This window comes from Sturnira hondurensis, unplaced genomic scaffold (assembly GCF_014824575.4).
Source record: "Sturnira hondurensis isolate 20B ecotype Veracruz unplaced genomic scaffold, ASM1482457v3 Scaffold0019910, whole genome shotgun sequence".
NCBI lineage: Eukaryota > Metazoa > Chordata > Mammalia > Chiroptera > Phyllostomidae > Sturnira > Sturnira hondurensis.
This window is the reverse complement of record NW_028092541.1, coordinates 2,091,758-2,104,472: the sequence shown is the minus strand read 5'-3', so window position 1 is coordinate 2,104,472 and position 12,715 is coordinate 2,091,758. Positions and strand designations below refer to the sequence as shown.

The 12,715-nt window shown below is 34.6% G+C and overlaps 1 protein-coding gene across 2 annotated transcripts in view; it reads right to left on the bottom strand.

Annotated features, from left to right (window-relative positions):
• Positions 1-547: 547 nt before the first annotated feature.
• Positions 548-12,715, bottom strand: part of SLC6A15 (solute carrier family 6 member 15) — a 51,193-nt gene continuing 39,025 nt past the window's right edge. For both annotated transcript variants that reach the window (XM_037028451.1, XM_037028453.1), the window contains exons 7-12: positions 9,677-9,918; positions 9,180-9,372; positions 8,145-8,337; positions 4,800-4,959; positions 2,954-3,116; positions 548-1,894 (exon numbers count right to left, since the gene is read on the bottom strand). In XM_037028451.1, coding sequence (XP_036884346.1) covers positions 1,532-1,894; positions 2,954-3,116; positions 4,800-4,959; positions 8,145-8,337; positions 9,180-9,372; positions 9,677-9,918 — 1,314 coding nt within the window. In that variant the 3' untranslated portion in view covers positions 548-1,531. The remainder of the gene's footprint in view (positions 1,895-2,953; positions 3,117-4,799; positions 4,960-8,144; positions 8,338-9,179; positions 9,373-9,676; positions 9,919-12,715) is intronic.

The window sequence follows — 12,715 nt, the reverse complement described above, 5'->3', positions numbered from 1 at the left end:
AAACTAAAAATGTTATGCACCAGTGGAATTGTATTTTAAATGGTGTGATGCACTCTATAATATTTGGTCAAAATAAACCAATGGATATGTTGAGAATGACCTCCCCTATTGTGTTGTTTTATCGATCATTATTTTAAAAATGTAATTAATATAGTGATAGGACATTTATAACTAAAAGCCTTTTAATGAGATGGCACTCAGCAAAATGCTCCTGCTTCATCCAATTTCATAGATATTCAACAGTTTCAAAAAAATCATAACTTTTTACACCTCAGAGACATTACTGACGAGCCAGCTGTCAACTGTATATGTGGTTTCCTGGGAGACTACAAGCATTTTTTCAAGAACTGTGGCTCTACATTTTAACACTGTTTAACCATAATACTCTATGTGCTATTGTCTCTAAAATGGTGGTAACTTTGTTAATCAGTATATTAATCCCACTTGGAATATGATGCTTAATTATTGTGAAATGCCTAAGTGCTGACTGAAGTGCAAAGTAATCCAGTTCAGGGAACACAGGAAAAATCAATGTGGAAAACAAATATCATTTTTTAACTTTATTTGTAGCTTAAAATGTAATGTCATACAACTTTAACAATCACTTAAAAAAGGATTTATATTTGCATAAAACAGAAGCAAAACAGAAATATATGAAATAAAATGCCATCTTGCTTCAAGTTTTCATCAGTACTTAGAGTACTGTTATTCACCTATATACATTGCAAGTATATTATATAAATATACTATGAGTAATCTTGAATTCCCAATAAATATCAGGTAGGTTTTTAGGCACATGGCATAGAAAAATGTGGGATCTGCATAATTCTTGAGAGTGCTGAGTGACTCAAACTTAGATCATTTTCACATATATTTTACACAAAATATACAGCCATCACACACATGATCCTTATAGTCACCTCTGAATATAATCTTTCATCCCAACATTAGTGCCTTCTTATTCTTTGATACTATTGCTCTATATAGCTATTACATAAGAAAATATTTTGCAGTTTTCTTCAACTAATTGCCTAACAAGGTATCAACACTACCAAAATAAGTACAGCCTATCTACACAATATACTCATGGAAATGTGCTGAGAGGCACCAGCCTACAGACCTGTTCATTGTAATACTGGGAGTTAACCTGAGGACAAACTTGTACATTTTGAAGTATACCATTTTTCAATTACAAATACTATTACATCCAGAAATTATTAGAAACTGAGGTAACTCCTGTTTTTTTAGAAATAGAAATACTTGAAAAAAATACCAAAAGTATTTTTAAAAATTCTGACAAGCTTGAACCTTTGTCACCGTAAGCTTTCTCTGTAACTCTGCCTGTGCAAACATAAACCAAAGGATCCAAAGGAACACTCTCGCTGAATTTACATACACAGTCGGGGTTGAAGACCACAGCCGTGAAACACCTGAGATCACCCTCTGATAAGCGAAGTCTAATGCTTCTCTTCGTGGAGCCAGTGTTCACGGACAGCAATGAACTAAACAAAACCACTGATTTCTCCCCCAGCTACAAGTCAGATTCTGGCATATCTGCCATCAGATACCCTATCCCATATCGTCCATTGGGAGCAGTATCCAGAGTCGGTGATCCACTCTGCTTCCGGTAAATATTTTTACCAAAATTCGGAGATGACATCTCGCTTGGTATCTTTCCATGAATGAGGCTTGCGTCATCTCCCTCTAAGTTTACCGACTCCTTTAGGACCCTTCCTTTCTTATAGGTCACAGAAGCCAAATTACCAGAACTATCGTCTATAAGGTTGCAGCGACGAATGACGTAGACAACCGGGACCGGGAGTACGGCCAGGACCATCAGAGAGACGCAGACAATCATTCCCCATGTTGGGTATCTCAGAAATTCCTCAGATGCCTGTTAAAGACAGAAATACAGATTAATATCTACTATTAATTTTTCCCTGCAACTACGGGAAAGACATTCTATTTGTCTCAGGTTTGGAAACAAAGAACCTGGGCTGGTCCTGTGACTTGCTGTGTCCAATGGAATGACGTGGATGCGACATTAAGCATCTTCAAGGCCAGGCCTTAAAGGCCTTGCAATCTCTGCTTGCTTCATAGAATGCTCTCCTGAGTCCATACTGGTTGGAAGAAGCCAAGAATGAAAAATTATAGAGACATTGGCTCTCCAAGTTTAATCAACTACTTGGGTTAGTGCAGGCAAAACTGAGCAGAATCGCCCAGCTCACCCATAGCACCCAAGAAATACTAATGAGCATTGCTTTCAATCATGACATTTTGGGGTAGTTTGTTATTGAGTGATAGACACCTGTCACATATGCCACACCAACTTTCTAAAATCCAAATCTTGGAGCGTTTCTGGGCCCAAGGGTTTCGGTAAAAGATAACAGACTTATTTATGCCCCAGCCATGAATTTCGTTGTTATTATATAGAATTACTGCCCATATAATTAAGGTCAGAGGTACCTCTGAAAAAATTTGTAACAGCTCATTTATACCTCATAGTTGCATTATTATTTGGGTAATGCAGTTTGACAACAGAATTGAAATACTCATTGCTAATATCAAATAGTTATAACAAAACTTCACTAGTTACTTAAATTATGTCTACATGGCTAATGCACATTTTCATTATTACATAGTGTTTGGGATATAATTTAATAAATTTATAAAGAAAAATGTTTCGGTGGTTTAAGCAAGATACTTTTTAGTTAAAGGCTAAATAATTACTGGTTCATCTATGGTGACATGAATAAAGCTACTTTAATTAGAACCAAGTTAGTACTTCACATGTATTTTAAAAATTTACAATGTATAAAGATATCACACATGTTTAGGACAAAAACAAAATATAAATCTCAAGAACCCTGCATAAAAGCAGCACTATTCACTAAACATCAAAATACACTGTGAAGAAAGCAAACAACAGAAACTTCCTTATCTCGTATTTTACCTTGTCTTCAATCCATGCATTATAGCCAGGAGGACTTAATCCCATATTCACAACACTAGCTATTAGCAGGGATAAGAGCATCAGAGGAGAAATGTATTTCCACATATAATAGTAATATCTGCTGGGAGCAAAGCCCAGCATTTCTCTTAGGTCTTCCGTAAACCTAAATAAAAAGAAAGTAATTATTGCTCCGGTTTACGCAATACCTTATAAACGTACATCAGATCACTGGTTTGACTGGGGATTAGACAGGACATCACATGACATTTAATACAGAATCAAAAGTCACGTTGGAAGATGACATAAAGAATATAAATAAACTAAAAAGGAGCCAGTTAATTACATACAATAATTTTCATTTAGCAAAAGCCCTATTATATATAGCCAATTACTGAAGTAATTGTCTTCTCCTGTTGATGACTTTGTACTCCATGAGAACAGTATTTGCAATACATTATCAAATTCCAATATATTGCAGGTTAGAACATGGGGGTAGGCTGACAGAGTGTAGAGATGGCTGGTTTTGAAATTAAAGTCTCAGTTCCAGTCCTGGCTCTATAACTAGCATATTAAGTACTCCTGTATAAGTATGCCAGCTACCCATGTGAGACTTGGGTGCTATCAGTTACCACAGAGTGCTTTCACAAGGATTAAGAATTAGCCCTGGCTGGTGTAGCTCTGTGGATCGAGTGCAGCCCTGCAAACCAAACAACTGCGGTTCGATCCCCAGTCAGGGCACATGCCTGGACTGCAGGCCAGTTCCCAGCAGGGGGCGCATGAGAGGCAACCATACATTGATATTTGTCTCCCTCTCTCCTTCCCGTCCCCTCTAAAGATAAATAAATAAAATCCTAAAAAAAGAGGATTAAGAATTAATGCATGTCAGGCAGCCATTGCTACTATTGCTATCTAATATATGATTATGAAATGGAAGTTCCCCTACTCTTCTTTATCTGGAGATTTTTACAGTAATAAAAACCTTCTCCAAGCTTTGTCACAAAGCCCATTCAATGACAATTATTTAAGAGGACTCTGGTCTTCATTCAATACACTCATTCCTACCTTACACAGACCTCTAATAAGACTGATAATCTTATTGCCTTTGTCCATAGATGTTCAGTAAAGACAACAACTTTAAAAAATATTGGACGAGGACTCCAGGGACTTTTTCCTTCTGAGATTACTCTAATGCTTCATTTCACAGAAGTACATATATTTTTCACATAGAGCAGGTATATAATTCAGAGGTTTAAGGCATCCAGTAAATTTAAGTAATGACTCAATACAAAGTCTGTGCAGAGAAAATGACATATATATTTTACAGCAAGATATGTAGTTTCCCAAAACTGGCCTGTTACATAAGGCATTATATAGCACAAAAAAGAAAATTCCTCTAATAAAACAGGTTAGAAAAATAATTAGGATAATAGGGTTTGGAATTCAGTGGAAATGGCTGTGAATTCCAGGTGGGCCTCCGTGCAGGTGAGCGAGTCACTCAGTGTCTTCCTGAGCCCAAGCTTCCTCACCTAGGACATGCAGGCAGCAGTCATAACTCAGAACAACAAGGTTCATGGAGCACAGCCAACACTCAGCAAATCTTGGAAGCTGCTATTTGATAACCAGAATTAAATCAGAGCTCCAAAATCCTAGACTATATTGCCATCTACACAATTTTATCTAACTAATAGGAGAATATACTTCATTAAATTTGTTGAATAAAGAAGAGCTTTCAAAAGGTTTGATTTTATAGCATTTTTCCCTCTAGTCATCTCCTTCCTCTTCTAAACAAAATATCAACAGATAATGACAACTGATGTTTCCAAAATATATATGAAAATAAACTTACTTATCTATGCCATAGACAAAGGATACAGCAATATTCTCCAAAATGACTACAATTAGAAGAGGCAGTGTAGCAGAATAATCATCAAACATTGTAACAAAGTAATTTCCAGAGCGTTGCACAAATATCAGGCCAATACAAAATGCCAGAAGGCAACAGATAACTGGACAAAAGGAATAAATGAAAAATTAAACCCTTATTCAGAATCAAGTATTTTACACTATATTATGAATTATTATATTCAAACTAATTTTGTTTTCACTTTTATAACTTGTCAGTGATATCAATAGGTGTCCTGATACCGTAGAGTAAGATACTATAGGGTATCATACTACTCAGTACTACAGAATACCATACTCTCTATGATACTATATCACTAGAAGTCCAATGCGCTATCCATTGCACCACAGAGCCCACTATGTATGATACTATAGAGTGTGATACTATAGAGTATCATACTACTCAGTACTATAGAATATCATATTCTATATGATACTATAGAGTGTGATACTATAGAGTATGACATATTGGGAATTAGTAAACTTAGATTTAGCCCAAATTTTAAACAAATGCATTATAAAACATTAACTCAGCTCATCTCCCACAGTCTGTGCAAACTTACTTAGCACGCCCAATTAATAAATGAGGCAAAACTGAGAAGATTTAAAAAGTATAAATCTCCATGTCCTTCTTCTCTTTATTAACAGCCAAGTGACCTTTTCAGGCAGCAAATGTTCACAGATCATTTTTACTTTTAATAATATTTTATGGTTTGGGAAGCTATATTAAATTTTGTATTAATAATGAAAGTAATGCAGCTTATAAGAAGATTGTGATAAAATATATATTTTTATATTTGAAATATGGTTATTTTTAAAGCATTACTGAAAAAATCTGATCCAACCCTTCCTTAGCACCAACCCAAATCTTTATCTTGACATTGCCTGAAAAGTTGGGATACAATTATAATGGGGTTGGGCAATCTGATTACCCAAGTAACTAAGAAGAACCATCTAAAAGGAGTTTCTGCGGTAGGATCCATATAATATTCTCACTGTTTCATTGGACAATTTATTCTCTCATGCGCATTAGTAGGGAAGTCCCCCAAAAGATGACTGTGTTCTAGTTCTCCAGCACCTTTTATCAGAGGTGAGTAAAGCCAAACAAGGGAGAATACAGCTATTCCTGGGTTTGAAGACAGTGTTTCCCTACCACTCTCAACAAGTATGAGTCAAATTAATCCATTACCTCCATCTCTTAAGAACTATGCTTGTGCTATAAGTTACATTATATGTAAATGGATAAACATGTATGCAGAAAAGGAAAAGTAATGTGTATCACACTTGGAGTCTATCACACGCTGAAATATCTAAATGCTTCTCACAATGTATTGTACTTAAAGTCTCAGGATGAAGGTAGCAGAACTTGAATGTGAACCAAAACCTGTGTCACTTTCACTGTGTTCTAATTATATCACAGTATAAGGCAAATACGAAGGAAGTATGTTCTAGGTGGTATGGACAGTAAGAGTTTTAGTAGAGACGTGAGAGGAAAAGATGATGAATAATTCACTTAGCTAGTCCGACTGTACTGTGAAAAAGACAAAAACAGTTCTGACAAGGTTGATGGAGGTACTTTACATCAGGGTAAAATGTAGCTTGAAATATAGGTTTGATCCCAAAGATCAAACAGGTAATGGGGAAAGAGAATACTGTATTTTTGGACCATAAACTGCACCTAGGTTTTAGAGGAGGAATATAGAAAAAAAATTTTGAAGCAAAAAATGTGATGAAATATTTAATAACATAAATAACATAATACTTTACCAACGTAAATGTGAACAGAACTCAATAGAACCATTAACAACCATTATTCCTCCCAAATTTGGTGGGGGTGGAAAGGTACGTCTTAGGGTCTGAAATTCCTCTTTGTATCTTATAGTTCTGAAATTTATCATCTATAAATTCTTATAGTCTGAAATGCAGTAATTCCCCCCTTTGCTCCGACCAAATAGGTTGTCCAGTGGGAGACAGCAAACACTACCATGTGTATTTTTCTCTCTGTACTGTTGCTTTTCCCTTAATTTTGCAAGCCTTCTTACCTCAGGGGATTTGAATATAGAACAAAGATGAGGAAGGCAGCAAGGATGACTGTTATTTAGTCTGCACACCTGGCAGGATAGTAATAGCCTTAAACGAAATAGCAACTGAAGAAGTAGAGACTGCCTTTTGGGAGAAGAGGAAGAAGTTTCTCATTTACATTCACCTGAGCTGAGGACATTTAGCATCAATATTTAACAAATTGTTTTACATACACACATACTTCACAGAGCAGTAAGTGACAAAGGTCTATATGTGAGAGTCATTTACATATAAATTATTACTAAACCTTTCAGAACTAAAAGCAGAGCCTCTGGGAGCTTATACACTACTGGCCAGCATTCAAGATCACCTCCATATTGTTTTTCCCAATTTACTTTTGCATCACTTACCAACACTGCTCCTGCACTCGGGTCTAAAGGGCTTCCTTACTGCTCTCTTTATCCCTATTTATACGCTATCCTTTGACCTCTGAGAAGACCCTCCCCATTTCCAGTTCAACTTCCCTCTCTTTTATCATCCGTTAAATCATATATTTAGATGATCTTTGTTTCTCCTTAATTCATATAATATGTAAAGCCCCTATAATGCTATCTATCAGTATGTTACATGATACAAATCTTTTATCTACCCAATTTGATTTTGATTATCAGTACTATTATTTTTTGAGTTGATGCCCTCCTTTACCTCCATCAATTTCTCCTATATTTTTATGTCCCTCAAATGCAGTACAAAACTGGTACTTTAATAAATGCTTGCAAATTGAACTTACTAATAAGCATCAATACTGATAAATTGTTTTATTTTATTTTCTACCTAGAAATATTAACCACTAGTGGATCACAATTGGTATTTTTATATAAGAAGTAAGTTTACATCTATCAATTTCAGCTATGCACTTTCTGGAAAAGGAATTTCAGATCTGAACTACCTTGTTATAATTAATTACTTGACTTGCATATAAATCTATACATGAACATTCTATCACTTTAGTGCCAGTAATTTATGATGGCATCACTACTTATAAAAAGCAATATAATAAACAATCACTAATAATTAATATAATCTATACTAAAATTATCATTTGGACTATGTAACCATTAAATAAAATAACAAGTAATAGCAACATATATTAACACACATTAATAAAACCCCAAACAGAACGCTTTCCTATTTCTATTTCTGATCCCTCACCAAGAGTAAAATGGCCTCTATCAGTCAACGAAAAGTCAAATACATAAATACTGACCAGTAAGAATTTCTTTCCTCACTTTGAAAGTATCCACAATAGGCGTGATGATCCCTTCGATGGTTCCAAACATGCTGCCGAGCCCAAGATTCACCAGCATGAGGAAAAACATCACCGACCAGAAGGGAGATGCGGGGAAATGCGTCATTGCCTCTGTAAAGGCAATGAAAGCTAACCCAGTTCCCTGAACGGCCTAGGAAATACACAAATGGCAGCATGAGCACGGAGCAGTAGTAAGTGTTGGCTGTGTACCTCTGTTACAAAGAACTCTGAATAATGCCTGGGGTGACTAGAAATAAACATGCAGAAATCCCATGCCCCCCTAAGAAACTGGGCTTTTCAACTAACTTCAAGTTGATTGTATTATCTCATAAAGAAAACAGACCAGAATTTTTTTTTAAATTTTAAGGATAATATAGTAATTGTCTTTTCTTACAGAATTCAAGATTTTTATATCAATGATGGCTTTACCCATAACTTCCTGCACATAATTCTTCATGTTTAGTCTCAGGTATAGTTAGGTATTTTAAAGTAAGCAATTAATGACTAATTTCTATTATATTTTATTTTTTGACAATTTAGGGAGAAGGTAACAAGCTGTACAAGAATATTTACTGATGTTCACCTATTTTATGTTTATTAAAATATATTTCACTGGCTAAGAAAAAGAACTTAACCATAACTTGTTTCACATAATACTTAAAATGGCCAAATATCGTTATTGTGTCAAAATAATCATGCAATATGTAAGTGACAACCACAATACAATTTTTGGACTCATTTCACTTTACATGATGGAAAACACTTAACTTATATTCATATTTTAAATTATTGTGAATAAATCAATGAAATTGTATTTTAAAGTAAAGGAAACCTTTATGATTTAAGAAAGTTGTTCTATGAAATAAAGAATGTGAATTTTAAAGAACACAACAGGCATTTTAAACATCATTTTCCTAAAAAACTAAGTCTTTTTTAGAATGCATATTTTAAGTGAATGACACTTATTTTATTGCTTAAACACAGCCTACTCACTTTATTTAGTTCATCCTCAATTTGACAGGAATTGAGGTGAAGATCAGGAAACTCTTCTTCTTTCACTTTTTGAATGATGTCATAAACTAAGTGATAATCTTCTACAGTAACAGCCGATAAGTTGATGTGATGGGGAATAATATCCTGACTAATGTTGCCCATTTTCAAAAGTGTTACAATCATTTTCGAATTTCTAGAAAATAGAACAACATGTTAATGAACAAGATCTTGGAGGAGAGTATATTTTTACTATAATTATGCCATCTAAAACTAATGGAAATTGTCCTGGCTGGTGTGGCTCACTGGATTGAGCACTGGCCTGCAAAAAGAAGGGTCACTGGTTCTATCCCCAGTCAGGACACATGCCTGGGTTGCAGGCCAAGTCCCCAGTAGGGGGCAGAGAAGACACAGTCACACATTGATGTTTCTCTCCCTCTCTGTCTAAAAATAAATAAATGAACTCTTTTTTAAAAACTAAAGGAAATTAATATACATACTCTGCAATGCATTTCTCACTTATGACATTTGCTTTGAAGCCCAGAACTGCAAATACCACCAATGTTGCCAAGACAGAAGTAAAAAAATTGATGAAGGACACCAGCACAGCGTCGAAGTGGCAGTTGTTGTCTCTTTTGTTGTAGCTTGAAAAGGCAATGACGCCACCAAATCCCAGACCTAAGGCAAAGAACACCTGCGTAGCAGCCTCTCTCCAGACCTTGGGATCCAGCATTATTTCAAGCTGTTCAAAATTAAACATAACAGAAGTCAGCTGCAAAATAACATGTCAGAATAATCTACACGGAATTAGTTGTATTGTTTAAATATATAATAATAATCTTTATGCACTTAAAGGTTTTTTAAATCAGGGTGATAATCTGTTCTTAAGTAGAAACAAATTTTTCGTTTGAAAAAGAAATAAGGCCTATGAATAAGAAATACTACATATTATTAAGTTTTTAGATAGAGATTTTACTTACATGGAAACTTTCTACCTGAGGATTTTTAAATACCTTTAAGACAAATCATCAAAGGACTATTTAAAAGAAAAATTATCTTCAATTATTACTATTTATGTCCAAAGCAAAATAAATCAATTAGCAGTAAAAGTTCAATAATTACTTAACTAATACAGTATGTTTTGTGTTTTCTGGCAGAAGTCGAACAGCCAAAGCAGGTAATAATCATAAGCAGGGTAGAGTTAAACTGTGCTTTGCACATTCACATATGTATTATTTATTTATATATTATTTATTCGTTCAAAAAAAGCTTTTGAGAAAGCCTTTTGTTTGAAAATTAGAGAAATGCAACAACAAGGGTATATCATCTCTAAGACCCTTTCAGATCCAAATTTCTGAAGTTCCAAATCTGTGCTGAACATAAATTTCAAGTAATTCTGCTTTACCTCTGAGGCAATGGTCAAAGTGCCTTTACTGAGAGCAATGTGAAACATAGGTAAGAACATGAGTTCCACAGCTTCAGATCCTGATTCTTTCTGTTACTGAATGATCGAAATAAAAACAGTGTGACCCAGAGTAAGCAGCCTGCCCCCTCTCAGCTTTTGCTTCCTCGACTCATTGATGGAACTAATAAGACATACGACTTAACTATACTGCCCACCACTCTAGTGCTCAAAAATTGTGAACATATGTGGACTACAGTGGCACGCACATTGATGAGCACTTTATATAGATTATCCAATTTAATCTTCACAATCCATGAAATATTGCACTATGACTTAAATCTTAGAAAGGTTAAGTAACCCACCTACGGTTACAAGTATTTCTGGAGTGGAGCTGAAATGTGAAGAGATAGATTACAAAATCCCTGGTTCTCTCAAACATTGGGATTTATTGTTCAATTAATTTTACTTATTATTATTGAAATGTATAAAACTTTTATTAAACATAATTATTATATTTATAATTTGTGTACAATTAACTAAAACATGCATATTCTTTATTGACCATTGCTATCTTATTATTCTATATAATCAACTGTCTATCTCTACTTTAGCCACTAGATGGCAGAAAGCACCCATATACTGAGGATATTATTCAGATTGCTGTACTTCCAACTTGGGGATGGGGATCATTTCCCTTCAAGGCTTTGTGTGTCTAGGGACTTTCTCCCTTATACAAATAATGTAAATTAAAAGTAATTAAAAACTTCTTATTGTTATTATATTTACTATTACATAAGCTGAAGAAAGAATGAACTATAATCTAATAGTGATCCTCCTCCTGGTTTAAAATGTTAATTATGTTGCAATTTTTAATATAGGAGCCACGTAAAACTGTCATAGCAAAAGGTTTGAACTGTAAAATATCTATTTAATCAAATATTTACAATTAGGTCTCAAACAACTGCCAATTTAGGAAAAGGTGACATGCCAGAAATTCGCACCAAAGCTATTTGTTTTAAACACAGAACACGTCTTTTTCCATATTACAAACAAAAATAAATTTGGTCACTAAGTATGCCTCATTTGCAGATGATTTATATTATATATTATCATGTAGCTAAAATTTATAAATCGTAATTAATTATTCACTGAAGTGTTCCAACAACGCTGAATGTTAAAACAGGACTTTTGAACTAGTCAAGAACACCAGATACCGATGTCAGTATTTTTGCTACTGGAGAATGTACACCAAGCTGGAACCAGACACCCAAAGAACACAGCGTCTTTTACACAGCATCAAGGCAGCTGCTAGGAAGGACAAAGAATTCTTGAGAAGCTAGTTAGTATCTTCTGCCCAAATCTCACACCATGATCATTCTGTTTGCAATTGTGTTTTTATAACTCAGTGTCTGCCAGCAATAGTGTTAGCAAAGTAATTGTGAGGTGTAACTTCAGTTCAGCAAATAAGCAAGTTAATATATGCCTCAAAACTTGGTTTTGTTTACTGTCAAATGAGTATAACAGGTCCACAAGGATTGATTAATTGGGTTCAGTGTACCCAACATTGAGTTCACCTCTAAATTGAATGACAGAGCATAAGTTCTAGGTCTTTTATGAAACCAAATGAGAATTTTCCTGAAAAGTACATGTGGTTACAAAAGTTACAGAGCTTCCCAAAATCACCATGGAAATATCATTCTAGAAGGTACAAAATCACAAAATAAAATGAGAAAAGAGAGATTTTCTCTGAGATGGGATTTAACCTGGGGCCATTGACTTTAGTCCACTTCCTGAGACTGTAAGTAAACTAGTGTGTTCATTATGTGTTTTCTGGTAAGAAGATTCTATTTTTTGTTAAGGAGTCCATGGCACAAAATGCTAAGAACCATTGAAATAGAGGAGGAAGAAGAGTAAAGACTAAAAGTTCTAAAGCTTGTAAGTGCAAAAACTGGAAATTAATTTAATATAAAAGAAGAATTTTTGAAGTTTAAGTAGTGTAGCCTTACTGTAGAACTAAAATGGGACATTTAAAATTGGAGATGAATATAATAGATATATAAAATCTCTGGTTTATCTAGGCTAGATAACAGCTATAGTTTAAAAGTCTAGTGTATAAATGCTGGAACAATTATCC